A 17,893-nucleotide genomic window follows, 5' to 3' on the forward strand; every position below is an offset into this window, starting at 1 on the left:
TTGGTACAGTAATCTAATCCTGGACCTTGGTGTTATCAGCACCATGCTCTAACCAGAAAAGAGAGTTTTTAAAAAGTGGTTTTTAAAAATTGGAACACTGTCAAATTTATAGAAAATATCCAAGAACTGTACAAAGACCTTTCTTTTTTGTTGTTGTTGAACTATTCAAGGTTAAGTTGCTGACATGGTGTCTCCAACTCCTTGAGTACTTTAGTTGTATTTCTTGTAAATTAGGATATTCTGCTGTATAACCATAATACAGCTATTAAAATCAGTATTAACACTTGTAACATTACTACCAGCTAATACTCAGACCCCATACGTTTTGCTAATTGTGCTAGTAATTTCCTTTTCTGAAAGGATTAAATCATGCATTTAGTGGTTATGTCTACATAGTCTCCTTAAATCTGAAATAATTCCTCAGTCTTTCCTTAACTTTCATGATCTTGACACTTTGCAAGATTCAGGCCAGTTATTTGGTAGAATGTTCTTGAGTTTGGGTCTGCCTTGATGTATCTTCCTGATTAAATCAGGTCTTGCATCTTTGAGAGGAACATTACAGAAGTAATGCTTTGTTCTTGTTGCGTCCTATCAGGTGGTATGTGATTTTTATTTGTCCCTTTATTGATGATATTTTGGTCACTCATTAAGGTTGTGTCTGCTAAGGTTCTCCATTGTAAAATTATTCCTTTTCACCTCTTTGTAATTAAAAGGCATTAGGTGGTGAGGGTCTTTGAAACCATGCAAATATTTCATTCTTTATCAAACTTTAAATTTATTTATTTATTAATATCTCTATGGACTCATGGTGTTCTATTTTATAGAGTGAATTATAATTTTTTACTATCATTATTTGTTTTTCTTTTTTTTACTTTGATATAATTCCAAACATGTGGAAAAGTTGCAGATTCCTCAGATAATAACATTTTAGTACATTTGCTTTATCCTTCTCTATCTTTTTAGATCTCTCTATATTTCTCTCTCTATATATATCTCCATATGTATGTCTGTCTATTTTTATGTGTGTATGTACAAGGGTACTTCAAAAAGTGTGTGGAAAAATAGAGTTAAAAGGTGATATGAATCTTTCCATGAACATTTTGAAGTACCTTCATATATATCACACACACAAATTTTCAAAAGCCAGTTGAAAGTCAGTTACAGATGTAATGTCCCTTACTTCTAAATACTTCGGTGTACATTTCTTAATTTCAAATACATTCTCTTGCATAACTGTGGTATGGTTAACAAAATCAATTAATATTGATATAATACTGTTCTCTAGTCTGTAAACTTTATTCAGATTTTACCAGTTACCCCTTCATAGCAAAAGAAAATCCTGCGTCATGCACTATATTCAGTTGTCATGTTTCTTTAGTGTCCTTTAATCTGTAATAGTTGCTCAGTTTTTCTTTGTGTTTCATGACACTGGGATTTTTTAAGAGCACAGAGGAGTTATTTTGTAGAATGACTCTGTATTAGTCCATTTGTGTTGCTTATAACAATATGGAACTGGGTGATTTATAAAGAAAAATGAAATTTATTACTTATGGTTTCTGAGGCTGGGAAGTCCAAAGTTAATCTGTTGGTGGCAACAGTTACCCAGGGGTTTCACATTGCAAGATGGTGGAAGCAGAGAGAGCAGAAAGACAGACTCTCCTCTTCTTTTAAAGCCTTCAGAAGCATGCCCCTGACCGCCATTTTTAATCCATTCACTATTGCATGGTCCTACAATCCAATCACCTCTTCAAGGCTCCTCCCTTTGATTACCATAATAGGATTTCCCACTGTCTTAACAGTCACAGTGAGGGCTAAGTTTCTAATACATAAAACTTGGGGAACACAATTCAAGCTTCAGGGAGTTTGCAGGGGACATAATTCAATCCACTACAGACTCTAAATTTGGGTTTGTCTGGTATTTTCTCATGAATAGGCTTAAGTTATACACTTTTGGGAGAAATATTACAGAATTTGCTTGTGTTCTGCTTAGTGCAGCGTATCAGGAAGCCCATAATGTCGATTTCTTTCACGACTGTTGATATCAGCTTTGCTCACTTGTTTAAGGTGGTTTTTACCAATGTAAAGTTAAAAATTTTCCCATTATAATTATAAATATCTTATGGGTAGATACTATGAAAATATATAAATACCCTGTGTACTCAGCAAGATTTTACCCACTAGTTTTAGTATCCATTGATCATTCTTGCCTAGTTAACTACTATTATTATGGGTGCCAAATAGTGACTTTCTAATTCCATCATTTCTACATTTATTAGTTGGCTTTCTACTTGAGGAAAAGATCTTCCTTTTCCCCCACTTGTATATTTATATCAGTGTAGATTCTTAGGTTCTTATTTCATACAACGGGATATGTTCCTTTACTATCCTTATTAATTTTGATGCTCAAACTGTCCCAGATTTGGCTAGTGAGAGCTCCTTTAAGCTGCTCCTGGGTCCTTATCTCTATATAGATACATGTACACATAAGTAAATATATGTGTGTGCATATGTACATATATATCAACACACTCCTACATACATCTCTATCTCTATTAAAACCACAAAACACTGTATATATTAAAAACCAAGCGTTCTTTCAGGTATGTCCAATTCCAGTTTAGAACCACAGGGTTTATTTTATCCTTCCCTCTTTCCATATTTGTAACTCCCTTCTCTGACTATGAGAAACCTTGTTCCCATTATCGAAATGTATTTACTTATATGCTCAGTCCTAGAATACACATAGAATAGTTCTAGAATTTCTGGTTCATACCTCTGTGAAAAAGAGGCTTAGGAGTTAGAGCTCGATATTTGTTCAATATTCTGAGGATATATAGTACAAAATATATTGTGTTCAGAAGTTAACTGGGTGAATTATCCCCCTTCCTCTTTGTGTAATTATGTAATTCTTTGCTGTGAGCTCTATTGTTTCTTTTAAAAAAAAATCTCATCCTTGTTTTGCATACCTCTGTGTATGTAGTACAACATTAACATAATTCCAAATCAGAGTTTTACAAAAAGATAACATCAGAGAAGTATCATTCCCACCCAGCTCCTTGGTTGGACGAAATGCATCTCCTAGTAAATTTGTTAAGAAAACTTAAGAGTACAGAATTTCCTGAGCATGTTTAAACTTTTTCTATGGTGTTCATACTTGGACAGCTTGTTTAGATATAAAAAGCCTTGATTCTCATTTTCTTTCCTGGAGGTTTTTGAAAATACTGCTCCATTGTTTTCTTGCTTTAATGTTTTTGAGAAGGCTGATGCCAGCCTAATTCTCTTGCCCTTGTAAATTATTTGATCATTTTCCTTGGAGGTCTTGAGGAATTTTTCTTTATCTTTACAAACTAATAGTATTAGCAGGATGATTGTTGTAGGTTAATTTTCTCTGGTACCTGGTTGGTCCTTTCTGTACATATGTTCAGGTCTTTTATTGGATTATAGTTTTAAGTATTCATTTTGTTCCATTGTTCTGTTTGTCTTCAGGAACTCTATACATAAATTGGATCTTGGCTTGCTTTCCATATTCCTCTTTATCTTTTTATGTCTTTATTTCAGTTTCATTCTCTTGGTTATTTTTTCACTTTCTTCAGTGTCCCTTACTAAGTGTATTAGTCTGTTTCTGTTGCTCATAACAAGGTACACTGAACTGGGTGATTTATAAAGAAAATGAAATTTATTGCTTACAGTTTCTGAGGCTAAGTCCAAAGTCCATCTGGTGGTGGTGACAGTGACCTAGGGGTCTCACATTGCAAGATGGTGGAAGCAGAGAGAGCAGAGAGCAAAAGGCAGACTCTTCTCTAAAGCCCTCAGAACCATGCCTCTGACCACCATTTTTAATCCATTCACTACTGCATGGTCCTACAATCCAATCACCTCTTCAAGGCTCCACCTTTCAATTACTATAATAGGATCTCCCACCCTCTGAACAGTCACAGTGGAGACTAAGTTTCTAATACATAAAACATGGGGGATACAATTCAAGCTTCAATGAGTTTTGGTGGGACATAATCCAATCCACTGCACTAAGTTTTCATTGAATCTTGCAGTCATTGTAGGCCTGCTGCTTGCTTTCCTCTTCTTTCTTCTGCATACTTCTTCCCAAACTACCCTTGCTCTATGTGAAGGCGTGCAGTGAGAGCATGGGAGATAGCTCACTGGGTTTAGTGTTTGTTTATTTATATATTCTTTACTTATAGGTAGTTTAAAGTTTGAATGTTCTTTGTGTGATAGTTTTATGAAAGTGAATGTATGCTATTACCTAAAATACTCAGAATGAAACAGTATTTTTTTTAACTAGTTAGTTATAGAAGTAATAAGCATACCTTGTAAGAAAACATTTAAATAATATGATAGGATGTATAAAAATGAAGACTAAAAGGCAGATTTCCTCATTCTCCCCCAGATTTGTTAATTATATGATTTTAAAAATTATCAAAGTTGGGCCAAGCCCGTGGCGCACTCGGGAGAGTGCGACGCTGGGAGCGCAGCAGCGCTCCCGCCACGGGTTCGGATCCTATATAGGGATGACTGGTGTGCTCACAGCACTCACTGGCTGAGCGCGGTGCGGCCGGTCTCAAAAAGGACAAAAAAAAAAAAAAAAAAATTATCAAAGTTTATAGTACTTAAATTTTCTTCTGAAGCTACAATGTAGTGTGAAAAATATACTGTTTTGTCCAATAACTGCTTATAGAAATTGGAAATAATATGATTATATAAATATTGTTAATTGTGGAATAAAGTAGAGAGATTATATATATAGAGAAGATGTAATTCTTTGTCATTGCAGTTTTGCTGCTTAATGGAGAATCTTTCATGTATCAAAGTCCTAGGATACCTTTTTAATTTTTTTCTAGATTCCCTCATTTCCTTTGGATCATACTCATTTACCCTTTTGTTTCTTATACATTTTTTGAGCTCTTGCCTATCCAAAAATGTTTTTAAATTTTTCCCTCTCATTTCATTGGTAGTTTGTGTGGCTATAGAATTCTAGGTTCAAAATAATCTTTACTCGGAAATTTGAGCCATTCCTCTCTTGTGTTCTAATATATATTTTATTGATGATAATTTGAGGTAGTCTCATTTTTGATCCTCTTTTTAGGAAACTTATTTTTTTAGAATGTTCTCCTTAATTTTAGAGTTCTGAAATTTCATTAGGCTGTGTATAGATTTGAGTTTTTTCCTTAATTATGTTTGGTTTTTGGTAGGCCCTTACATGCTGAAGACTCCTGTCATTCTTCAGCTTCATTTATTTTTTTGGTCTTTTTTATTCTATACCTATTAGGTGAATTCTGGACCTCTATATATCTCTTTATATCTTTATTTTTTCTGTCACATTTTCCTTTTTTGCTCCTATTTCTGGAAGATTTCCTTAACTTTATTTATCATATCTCTAACTCAGTCTTCACACATGATTTTCAGCCCTTCCATTGAGATTTAAAAAAAAAATTTTTGCAATGCTTTTAATTCCAGAAACTCTTGAGAATTGCCATGTTTGCTGTGATGTTCATTGTAATATGGGCTTTGTTCTACATCTGTGAGCTCCAATTTTATGCTAAGACCCTCTCCAGGCAGATGACCTACTTTCCACAGAGAGTTGTTCTCAGGAATTGTTGATGGCAGAATCTGTCATCAGCTGCTGTATCTGGAGGTACAGATACACTTTATCTTCTTTGGTCCATTTCTGCTTTTTCTTTTTTTTTTTTTTTTTTTTTCTCCAAATATGGAGCTTTTCAGGTATTTCCTTGGGAATATCTGGCTTACTTTTGTTATCTGTGATATGTTTTTTAAAAAATTTTTTGGTTAATCCAATACAGTCTATTGTTGGAATTCCTCAAAATTTCTGGGCTATTGATAGAACTCTTTTAACTTCAAATTTTCTTTACTTATTTTTTAAACAATACCTTTTGTCTGACTTCATTGGCATCTTGGGAGGGAGGGGAAGTAGATTGGAGTACTCAGTCCATCAACTTGAACTAGAAGTGTAAATCATGCTTATGTTTTAAACAGAGAAAACAAAAGGAAAACAACAGTGAAGAATAGAAAATGCTCTCTGTTCTTCTCTCTCTACTCCTTCCAGTCTAGAACTAGTTAAGCAGGAGACATGTCCTTTATAGGGATTAGGTTTATAGATTATTTTAATATTAGGAATGTACTACTATTTAGAATAGGATTTAAAAAGAAAGCTGTTCAAGCACATGCCTTGCTTTTTATTTTTATTATTAACATTTTATTGTTTTATTTCTTAGAAAATTATGTGATTTCCTCTTTTCTAGAAAAAAATGTATCAAAATTCATTATCAGAAACGTATATCCATATATTTTTTGTTTTCCTTTAAACTCTCTTGATGTTACTTTTTTTCAATAGTGTACTTTTCCCAATACTGGTGCTCGTATCATGATGTTCATTGGTGGTCCTGCTACTCAGGGTCCTGGAATGGTAGTTGGAGACGAATTGAAGACACCTATAAGATCATGGCATGACATTGAAAAGGACAATGCCAAATATGTTAAAAAGGGGACTAAGGTAATTTTGGTTTTTAAATCTTTTTCCTTGTTAGAAAATAGATATTCATTTGATGGAAGAGGACGAATACAAATATTTTTTGATAGAAATCTGATATTATGAAGACTGATACTATAAAATTTTATTATAAATAACTAGTCTGTATTGTATTATATACCATAATGTATTATATGTAAAATAGTCTGCTATTCAAAACTGGAGAAATGGTCTTTTTTTTTTCTTGATAACTTAATACAATTTTTCTGGTTTGAAATATTTAAAGACTTAATAGTAGGTACTAATAGGTATCTCCTTAAAGATTACCCCAAGAGAAACCCTCTGAGAAACCCTTGGTACCTTTTTAATATTCATGTTGAAAAATATCTTTCTCTGTAAGAAAAGTTTTTAAATTTCCAAGTATTTTAAATTTAAAGTATTTTAAATTTCCAAGAGGCAGTCCCTAATGTTTCCTCTAGATATGTATATTGTTCATAGCTTAAATAGCCGATCATTTTCTGTAAATTGTTTTCTGTTCATCTAACTTCAGTTTTTTGGGGTTTGTACAAGTTCATTTCTCTAATATTGATTCTTTTTTCTTTTATTTGGCAATTGGCTAGTACTGGGATCTGAACCCTTGACTGGTGTTACAACACTGTGTTCTAACCAACTGAGTTAACTGGCCAGCCTGATTTTTGATTCTATTATTTTGGTTTTGTTAATGTCCCTGTTAATTTTTTTTAAAAAAATTCTCTAGAGTTCACAGTTTTAGTTTAGTTGTGCTGTATTATCTCATAGTTATTTTTGGTAGTCATTATTATTTTTTTAAAAAGTTATTAATGATAGATAATTTTAGTGGATGCTTTTTTCTGCCAACTAATTTCCCTTTTGACCTTCCTTGAAATTTTTGTTGATTAGAGCTTTGAAAATGTTTTAGATTTACTTATCTTACTGATTTTTAAAAAATTATTATTTTCTTGCTGCCTTTTGTATTGTCTCTCTATTTTTGGATGTTTTTGTTACTTGGGTGTGGATTTAGCAAGGAAAAAGAGTTCTGTGTTGTTCTTCTACCACGTTAATAGACAAAGAGCAAGATGTTCAGTATGCCTTTCTTCAAATTTAGCTCCATTTAGAGCATTTATCTTGGAAGAGAGCTTCTTTTTCTTAATTAAAAAAATTTTTTTTCTTATGTGCCCTTTATCAAATTGATGAAGTTCTTTTATTCCTGGTTTGCTGAGTTTTTGTCATGAATGGGTGTTGAATTTAAAGTAGCTTTTAAAGAAAAGAATGTGAAAATATGAGACTTACACAAGTTATTGCATCATTTTATGAGATATTATAGAAAATTAAATATAAACAAATTTAAATTATGGATTATTCTTTTAGTCTTTCTTAGATAATTTTGATATGTTAATGGGAAAAAGATTTATAGGATGATTAATGTTATATATTACTTTGATTTAATTTTAAAAAATCTTTCTTAGCATTTTGAAGCACTGGCTAATCGAGCTGCTACGACTGGCCATGTGATTGATATCTATGCGTGTGCACTAGATCAGACAGGTCTCTTGGAGATGAAATGCTGTCCCAACCTTACTGGGTATGTATTTAAATTTTTACAGTTTTTGTAATTATAAACTAATAATGACAGTTTACAAATATAAACCAATGATGACAGTTTAGGGAAAAAAAAGAGTCATTGTCCTACCACATCAGGGCAACATCTGTTAAGTTTTTGATATTCCTTTCAGTAAAACTCACTTAAATCTTTTTTCTAAAGTACAGCTGTACAGTTGCAAATTTGTAAATTTTGTTTAAAAAGCTCACTTTGATATCCTGAAGTCATTTATTTTATTTGATGATTTTAGTAGCATTTTTGAGATATAATTTATATACCATAAATTTACTCACCTGAAGCATACAATTTGATGGCTTTTAGTTTATTCATAGATTGCACAACCATCACCATGTTGCACCACCATCACCATAATTTAATTTTAGAACATTCGCATTACCTCAGAAACTCTGTATCCATTAGTGGTCACTCCCCATTCCTCCCTCCCATTCTCTCAGTCCTATGCATCCACTTATTGCCCATTCTGGACATTTTATATAAATGGAATCACACGATAGGTGGTCTTTTGTGACTGGCTTCTTTTACTCAGCATGTTTTCAAAGTTCATCCATATTTTAGAATGTATCAGTATTTTATTTTTTTATTTTTTTTATTTTTTCCTTTTTCGTCTTTTTTCGTGTCCAGCAACGGATCGCAACCCTCAGTGTCGCGCCCGTACCGGACCGGGACCGGCAACGGAATCGCAACCCTCGGTGTTGCTCCCACACCTCGCTCAGCCAGTGAGCGGGAACTGGTCTGTATGTGGGATCTGAACCCTCGGCGGGAGCGCCACCGCGCTTCTAAGCGGCGCACTGTAGCAGTGCGCCAGCGGGCCGGCCCAGTATTTTATTTTTTTATTGCTGAATAAAAAAGTGAAGAAGTCCAACTTCATTTAATAATATTCCATTCTATGAATACTTAACATTTTGTTTATTAATCCATCAATTAATGAACATTTTATTTCTGCTTTTTGGCTATTATGAATAATGCTGCTTTGAACATTGTGTGCAGGTTTTTGTGTGGACATGATGTTTTTGTTTCTCTTAGATAAATGCCCAAGAGAGTAATAGTTGGGTCAAGTAGTAATCTATGTTTAACATTTTGAGGAACTGGCAGACTGTTTTTTAAGGTGACTGAACCAGTTTACATTCTCACTACCAAAGTATGAGGATTCCAATTTCTTCACATTCTCATCAGCACTTGTTATTGTCTGTCTTTTTGGTGACAGCTGTCCTAGTGGGTGTGAAGTGTTATCTTGTGGTTTTGGTTTGCACTATTCATGATGTTGAGCATCTTTTTATGTGTTTATTTTTTATTTGTATATATTTTTTTGAGAAGTGTCTATTTAGCTCTTTTGTCCCCTTCCCTTTTTTTTTGGCAGCTGACCAATACAGGGAGCTTTTGCCCATTTTTAAATAGGGTTATTTATTTTCTTTTTATGGAATTATAAAAGTTCTTTCTGGTTTAAGTATTCTGGATACAAGTTCCTTATCAGATATATGATTTACAGGTATTTTCTTCTATGTGTTTTCTTCTCACTTTTTTGATGGTATTGTTTGCAGCACAAAAGTTTTTAATTTTGATGAAGTCTAGTTCATATTTTTTCTTTTGTTCACTATGCTTTTGTATCTTATTTAAGAAACCATTACCTAAACCAAGAGCATGAAGATCTATTTCTGTGTTTTCTTCTAAGAGTTTTCCAGTTTTGTAGTTTTAGCTCTTATATTTAGGGCATTTGTTTGAATTTGGATCTCCAGTTGTCCCAGCATCATTGGTTGAAAAGACCATTCTTTTTCCATTGAATTGTTTTGGCACCCTTATTGAAAATTAACCTATCATAAATTTAAGGGTTTGTTTATAGACCTTTAATTCTGTTCCATTGATCTATATGTCTATTCTTTTGTCAGTACCACAATATCTTCCTGTAGATTTGTAGTAAGTTTTGGGATTGGGAAGTATGAGTCCTCCAACCATGTTCTTTCCATTTTTTTTTCCCCCCAGGATTTTTGTTTATTCTAAGAGAGCTCTTTCTTTTTTTTTGGGGTGGCTGTCCTGTTCGGAGATCCAAACCCATGACATTGGTATTATAAGACTGTACCAAGACCAACTACCAACTGTGCTTGTCTGTTTCTCCAAAAAAAGCAGTTGGACTTTTTAATAGAGATTTTATTGAATTTGTAGATTTTGGGGGGAGTATTGTGATCTTAAACATTATCTTATCTATGAACATGGGATATCTGTTTATTTCGATATTCTTTAATTTCTTTGAACAATGTTTTGTAGTTTTCAGTCAATCAGTCTTGCAATTCTTTTGTTAAATTTAATCCTAAGTATTTTATTCTTTTTGATGCTATTGTAAATGGAATTGTTTTTTAAATTTTTTTTTCTTTTTTTGATTTTGACAGCTAACTGGTAAGGTGTTTTTTAAATTTTATTTTCATATTGTTTATTGCTAGTGTTAGAAACACAATTGATTTTTATATAATATTGATCTTGTACCCTGTAGCTTTGCTGAACTTATTGATTAGTTTTAATAGATTTTTTGTGGATTTCTTAGGATTTTCTATATATATAAGATTATGTTATTTGCAAATAGGGATTTATTTCTTCCTATCTGGATGCCTTTTATTTCTTTTTCTTGCCTAATTACTCTACCTGGAATGTCCAGTACAATGTTGAATAAAAGTGATAAGAGTGGACATCCTCGTGTTCTTATCTTAGGGAGACACCATTTAGTCTTTTGGCAGTAAGTATGATGTTGGGTGTGGGTTTTATTTCTGTTTTTTGGCAGCTGGCCTTAGCTATGGGTTTCAGTAGAAGCCTTTTATCACATTGAAGCTCCCTTCCATTCCTAGTTTGTTGAGTATTTTTTTTTTAATGAAAGGGTGTTAGATTTTGTTAAGTCCTTTTTCTACATCTATTAAGAGAATCATATGATTTTTTGTCCTTTATTTTATTAATATGGTATATTACATTGGCTTTTGTATTTAATTAACTAACTAATTAATTAATTAATTTAGAAGATGACTGGTAAGGGGATCTTAACCCTTGACTTGGTGTTGTCAGCACCACGCTCTCTGAAGTGAGCTAACCAGCCATCCCTATATAGGGATCCAAACCCGTGGCCTTGGTGTTATCAACACCACGCTGTCTCCCAACTGAGCCATGGGCCGGCCCTGATTCTTGTATTTTAAACCTATCTTACATTTGCTGGGATGAATCTCACTTGGTCATGGTGTACAATCCTTTTTATATTTTGATGGATTCAGTTTGCTAGTATCTTCTTGAGGATTTTTTGCATGTATCTTCATAGAGGATATTGATCTGTAGTTTTCTCGTGATGTCTTTCTTTGTTGTTGGTATCAGGGTATAACTGGCTTCATAGAATAAGTTGGGAATTGTTCCCTCTTCTTCCTCTAGCAGTCATTATTTCTGAGATAATTTAATTAGGCTTTGAAAAACTCAGATTAGTCAACTCATTTTTCTCGCTTTTTTTATCTAATATACTCATCTAATAAATATTAACATGCACCTACTGTGTACCAAAACGTTCAAGGCACTAAGATACAGCAGTGAACTAAACATAAAAATTTCTGTTGAGCTTATCTTTAGTGCAGGGCTCTTCAGTGTAATTTTCTAATGGATATAGTCTCTGTGCTGTGTCATTGAAATGTGGCGAGTGTGACTGAGGAACTACAGTTGTGATTTTATTTAATCTGAATTGATTTATGTTTAAATTTAATTATCCAAATGTTGGATGGTACAGTTCTAAAGAGAGGAGGTGAGATAAGTATAGTAGATAGGATGTCAGATGGTGGTAGTGTTAGGAAGAAAAATAAGTCAGGAATGGAGGATGGAGTTTGCAGTTCTAAGTAGTATGAGAAGGGAGGGCCTCACTGCAGGTGGTGTTTTAGCAAAGACTTAAGGAAGTGAGAGAGTGAGCCACGTGCGTATATGAAAGAAGAGTGTTCCAAGCAGAGGGTAAGGGAAAAGTTGAGAATATACCTGTGGTGTCTGAGCTATACCAAGGAGGCCAAAGTAGCTGGAGCACAATGAGTGAGGAGGGAAAATCGTAAGGGCCTTTGTACTGTCTTAAGGGCTTTGGGTTGTATTTTGAGTGAGATGGGAAGACATTGGAGAGTTTCCAGCAGAGGATTGATATATCTCACTCAATGTTTTGAAAGGATCACTGACTTTGTTTGTCTTTAGTAGAGTATAGGGATGCAAGAATACCAAGTGGTGGTAGCACAGGTGGTGGGAAGTAGTTGGATTTTGGATGTAGTTAGAAAGTAGAGGATATTGCAGATAGATTAGATCCTGGGGTGTGAGAAAACCAAAGGAATCTACTAGAAGGATTGAGTTACCCTTTATTGAAATGGGTAAGACTGTGGGAGGAAGAGTATTTGGGAAGAAGATTGAGGGTTCAGTTCTGAATATGTTTGGTTTGAGATGCCAGTTAGACATCCAGGAGGAGATGCCAAGGAGGCAGTTGGATATTGCAATCTGGAATGCAGGAGATGGTCTGGGCTGGAGACATAACTGTGGGAGTTGTCAGACTATTGATCGATTTTTTTAAGACAATGAAAATGGATGAGATTGTGAAGGAATTAGGAGTAGACAGGAAGTGAATATGTTTCAGGACTAAGCTGTGGCCACATATCTTTAAGGAAATGAGGAGGAACAATAAAGGACACTGAGAGCTGGTTTGGGAAGTGTGAAAACTACTGGAAGCTCAGTGGAGAAAGTGTTTCAAGGTAGACGGTATGGTCAACTATGTCAAATATTACAGAGAGATCCAAAATAATGAGGAGTGAAGATAGTGCAGGTTAACACACTGCAAGGTTATTGGTGACCTTACTAAGAGCAGTGAAAGTTGAGCTAGAGTGAGTTAGAAAAAGAACAGGAGAAGGGGATTGGGAGCAGCTGATACAGACCATCACCTCTCAGGCTTTAACATGTATAGATCAGCTGGGTATCTTCTTAAAATATAGATTCTGATTTAGAATATATAGGATGGGGCTTGAAACTATGATTTTTAAACAGAATCCCTGGTGATGCTAATATTGCTGGACCAAGGACCATACTTTCAGTAGTAAGAGTATGGACAACTCTTTCATAGTGGTTTACTGTAGCAGAGGTCAGAGAAGTAGGGTGGTATAAGTTGTCATTAATCTAGAATGCATTATCAGGTGTTATGATAACATATATCATCATAGATGACATGTCTGTAAAGAAGAAAATCTGAAAGAGTGTACACAAAAACTATTAGAATTAATGTGTGAAGTTGGCAAGACTTCTGGATCAAGGTCAGTATACAGAGTTGAACTTTATTTTTATAAATCAGCAACGTAAATAGAAAACAAAATTTAAAAAGATACAGTCTCTAATAGCATCAGAGTTAACATAAATCAAAACTTTAAACAATATCAAAAGTAAAATTGCTATTAGTTACACCACATCAATTTTATTCTTTTGCCTATTTTAATTATTGATTTTATCTTATTTAAAAATACTTAAGATTTTTTAAAAATATGAGCAAATATATGTAAATATTTGTATGCATGTATATATTCCTCTTTTTATATAAACAGTGGCATATTCTACACACCTCCCCCCACTTTACCTTTTCACTTATATCCTGGAAATCAGTGTGTAACAGTGCATTACTCCATTGTGTGGATGTATCATATTTTATCCAACTAGTCTCTAACAGATAGTCATTTGGATTGTTTCCAATATTTTATTATTATGAGTAGTGCCTCAGTGAATAACCTTGTGCATATATTTTGCTTTTTGTTTTTGTGTTGCCAGAATATTTTTAGGATAGATTCCTAATAGTGAGGTGGCTGAAGAAAATAAGTATGTAGGGGCCGGCCCGGTGGTGCACTGGATAGTGCGCCGCTTGGGAAGCGCGGCGGCACTCCCGCCCGAGGGTTCGGATCCCACATACAGACCGGTTCCTGCTCACTGGCTGAGTGAGGCGCGGGAGCAACGCCGAGGGTTGCGATCCCGTTGCCGGTCCCCGGTCCGGTACGGGCGCGACACTGAGGGTTGCGATCCGTTGCCGGACACGGAAAAAGACAAAAAAAAAAAAAAGAAAATAAGTATGTAATTTTGTCAGATATTTTCAAGTTCTCCTGCATTGGGGTTGCACCATTTTGCTTTCCTACCAGCAGTATATGAGAGGGCCTGTTTTTCCACTGCTTCACCGACAGAACATGTTGTCAAACTGTGATTTTGCCAATAAGAGAAGAGATAGTATCTCAGAATAGTTTTTATTTGGTTTATTTTTTTAGAATAGTTTTTACTTGCAAATTAATGTTTTTTAAAACTCTTTTTTTTAATAAAAGAAGTAGGGGGCCGGCCCCGTGGCTTACTCAGGAGAGTGCGGCGCTGGGAGCGCAGTGACGCTCCCGCCGTGGGTTTGGATCCTATATAGGAATGGCCGCGCAGTGACGCTCCCGCCGTGGGTTTGGATCCTATATAGGAATGGCCGGTGCGCTCACTGGCTGAGCACAGTGCAGGTGACACCACACCAAGGGTTGCGATCCCCTTACCGGCCACGAAAAAGACAAAAAAAGAAGTAGGTGCATGCTTACTGAACGAAATTTAAACAATATGTAAGTGCATAAAGTGAAAATACTCCCTTACTGTCCCTCTATTCTCATTCATTATAACACAGAAAAGTTCATTGTGTCACACACAGAAACAGTATGCATGCATATACTTGTATATGCACACGTGTATTTGTTTTTAAGAATGAGAATGCATGCCATAAATTGTCAGGTATCTTCACTAATATGGAGAATGGAGAGGCCGAGGTGGAAGAGACACATTTGTTACTGTATATCCTTTTCTACCTTTTGAATTTTGTAATGTGTGGATATATTACCTATTTAAAGAAGAATTAAAAAAAAATTACCGAGGATAAATACAAGTGTTAGGGATACTCAAATACTTTCAGAATTGAAATTATTTTGGGGGTGGGGATAATCTCATATATATTTTAGTTTTAAAAATTAACAGTAGGGCTGGCCAGTTAGCTCATTTGGTTAGAGTGCAGTGCTGGTAACTCCAAGGTCAAGAATTCAGACCTCCATACTGGCCTGCTGCCAGTAAAAAAGAAAAACATAATACAGCACATTTTGGGAAATATCTTTAAAATTTGTTCGTAGTCTTGAGAGGGAATTTATTTTTCTGGTTTTATAACATGTCAACCTAGTAACTGTCATATTACATTGATTTTTTGTTCTTTCCATGCAGAGGATACATGGTAATGGGTGACTCTTTCAACACTTCCTTATTCAAGCAAACTTTTCAAAGAGTCTTTACCAAAGACATGCATGGACAGTTTAAAATGGGCTTTGGTGGTACATTGGAAATAAAGGTAAGCAAAATGACGTGTATGATATGTTATCAAGAGAGAAATTTGTAATGTTTCACTGTAATGTTAAAATATCATTAATCAAATTCAGTATGTATTTTTTATATATGTATTTGTATATGTGTATACATATATTTTTAAATTTTCTTAATTTTTGATTGAAACATAACTGATTGTACATATCTGTGGGGTACAGAGTTGAATACCAATACCTGTATGCAATATGTGATGCTCAAATCACGATAATTAATATATTCAACTTTACAGAATGTAATCATTTTTTGTAGCCCTTTACCAATTTCTCACTAACCCGTTCCTCCCTTTTTCCCACAGTATATGTTTTTAAAATAGTGGTTATTTTATATTGAAACTAGAGTTAGAGATTTTGTTCACCGGGAAAATGTCGCTATTAAATGTACAGTCAGACTTTACTTGAGCATTTCTGAGTAATTGTTAGAAAAGTAGAACAATATAGATAAATTTTTCTTTAATTCTGTATTTCTTTTATATAGGGTTTAAGTATGTTTATCTTTTGTAGTGTTAAATTTATGTTAGGCTAGGTTTTTTTAATGGAAAGAATTGTTATCTAACTTAAGAGGAAACTGTTCTTTGCCATTTGGATAATCAGTAATTGTTTTATGGTTAGTTGTTATTTTATAATTCTATCATTCATTTCAAATTTGGATTTAAAAAATGCAGAGATGCAGAGACTTATTGTTATTTACAAGTGTATTTACAAGCACATTGATTTTGAATTTTCATTAAGTGTTTTTTATTAATCTTGTTATTTTAATTAATGCTTGCTATATGCCCAGCATTATGCTAGGGAATTGTAGTGACATCAACAGATATCTAAGGTACAGGTCTTGTTGTAGAAAAACTTAGCCTTGATAGAAAGACAAGCCCAACACATGTGATAATGAAATAACAGTAGATTATAAAAGTGCTATAAAGGTTTAGAGAAGAAAACAATGTATGTAGGATACAGTTTATCCTAGGGGAGTGTAATTTACAGTGGTTTTTGAAAGGTGGCAGAGAAGAATGCATTTTACTTGGGAGCCTAGTGTGAGGAGAGGCATAGAGGGTGACAATCAGCTTGGTATGTTTGAGAAAACTGCCTAGTGAGAGTGGATGGTTTATACTGGAATATAAGGGAAATAGGTTTAATTATGTGAGTAGTTGTAGTTTGGAGGTGCATGTGTAGGTAGAAGTTATTGTAGGTTAATGAAGAGCAGGATTTTGGGTAAAATTCCTCTGATAGTTGTATTCAGGATGTCAGGAAAACAAATCTCAAGTAAGGAAACTGAAATAGGCTTTCTAATTTTTTAGATGAAAGGTATTGTGATAGCTTAAAATTTGGTGGCACTGGAGACTGGAGAGAGACCAATCTTGGTGATAGATTTTCACTAAGGGAGGAGACATAGAAGATGGTGTCTAATGTTTTGGGTTAGGATGTGAATTTTTGGTAGGAATGAATTTGAATTCAGGGTGAGGTTCCTAAATGGAGACCGCCTATGTGCTGATGGAAATAAGATTAGTTTCGTGCTAGATTTCAAACTTAGGGGTTATCAGCATAGAAGTGCTCATTGATTTATTTTTTTATTATTTTTTTTTGTGGCTGGCCTGTGTGGGTTTCCGAACCATTGACCTTGTTGTTATAACACTGTGCTCTAACAAACTGAGCTTACTAGCCAGTCTTGATTAATTATTTTTAATGTTAGTATATTTTCATTGAATTTTGAATTTTAAATATAGAAGAATATCTGATATTCTCATATACTTGTAGTTGAACATTTGAACTTATCTTTGAGGAAACCAAACATACTATATTCTTATTTTGCAGACCTCAAGGGAAATAAAGATTTCAGGAGCTATTGGACCCTGTGTGTCTCTCAATTCTAAAGGACCCTGTGTATCTGAAAATGTAAGTGACCTTTATTCTAAGAAGAAAATACACTTAATTCTCAGGGCAGCATGAACAAAGGCCTGGGTTGGCATTCTATAGCATTCCTTTCAAAATTATTGTAGGGGCTCTTTTATGTGGTTTAGCTTCCTTTAGTATACCTCTATTTGTGGTTGCCTTTTCTGAATACCATTTTCCCATCTACCCCTAAATTAAAACTATTGCACTGTCACCAGTCTTCTATTTTTTATGCCTGTTATTCCTTGTCCCAGTGTTTCTTAACAAAAAATTCTTATGATTTGGAAATTTGAAGACTTCTGAAAGTTAAAATTAATTCCAAATTGATTTTTGTTACCAGAAATTTCCAACAGTGTAAGCCAGCTTACTTTTAAATTTTCCAACAAATTTAGCTAGATTTAAATTTCAATTCATTTCTTTCTTTTTATCTCATCCAGTGGAGTTATAATGCACTCTAAAACAGTAAAATCA

At 34.2% G+C, this 17,893-nt stretch overlaps 1 protein-coding gene across 1 annotated transcript in view; it reads left to right on the forward strand.

Moving 5' to 3' along the window:
- SEC23A (Sec23 homolog A (S. cerevisiae)) overlaps positions 1–17,479 on the forward strand; it is a 30,795-nt gene extending 13,316 nt beyond the window's left edge. The window contains exons 8-11 of the mRNA XM_008591014.1: positions 6,368–6,526; positions 7,987–8,102; positions 15,381–15,504; positions 17,345–17,479. Of these exons, the coding sequence (XP_008589236.1) occupies positions 6,368–6,526; positions 7,987–8,102; positions 15,381–15,504; positions 17,345–17,479 (534 nt within the window). The remainder of the gene's footprint in view (positions 1–6,367; positions 6,527–7,986; positions 8,103–15,380; positions 15,505–17,344) is intronic.
- The last annotated feature ends 414 nt before the right edge of the window (positions 17,480–17,893 follow it).

The sequence above is a fragment of the Galeopterus variegatus genome, unplaced genomic scaffold (genome assembly GCF_000696425.1).
Source record: "Galeopterus variegatus unplaced genomic scaffold, G_variegatus-3.0.2 Scaffold6561, whole genome shotgun sequence".
NCBI classification, from domain to species: domain Eukaryota; kingdom Metazoa; phylum Chordata; class Mammalia; order Dermoptera; family Cynocephalidae; genus Galeopterus; species Galeopterus variegatus.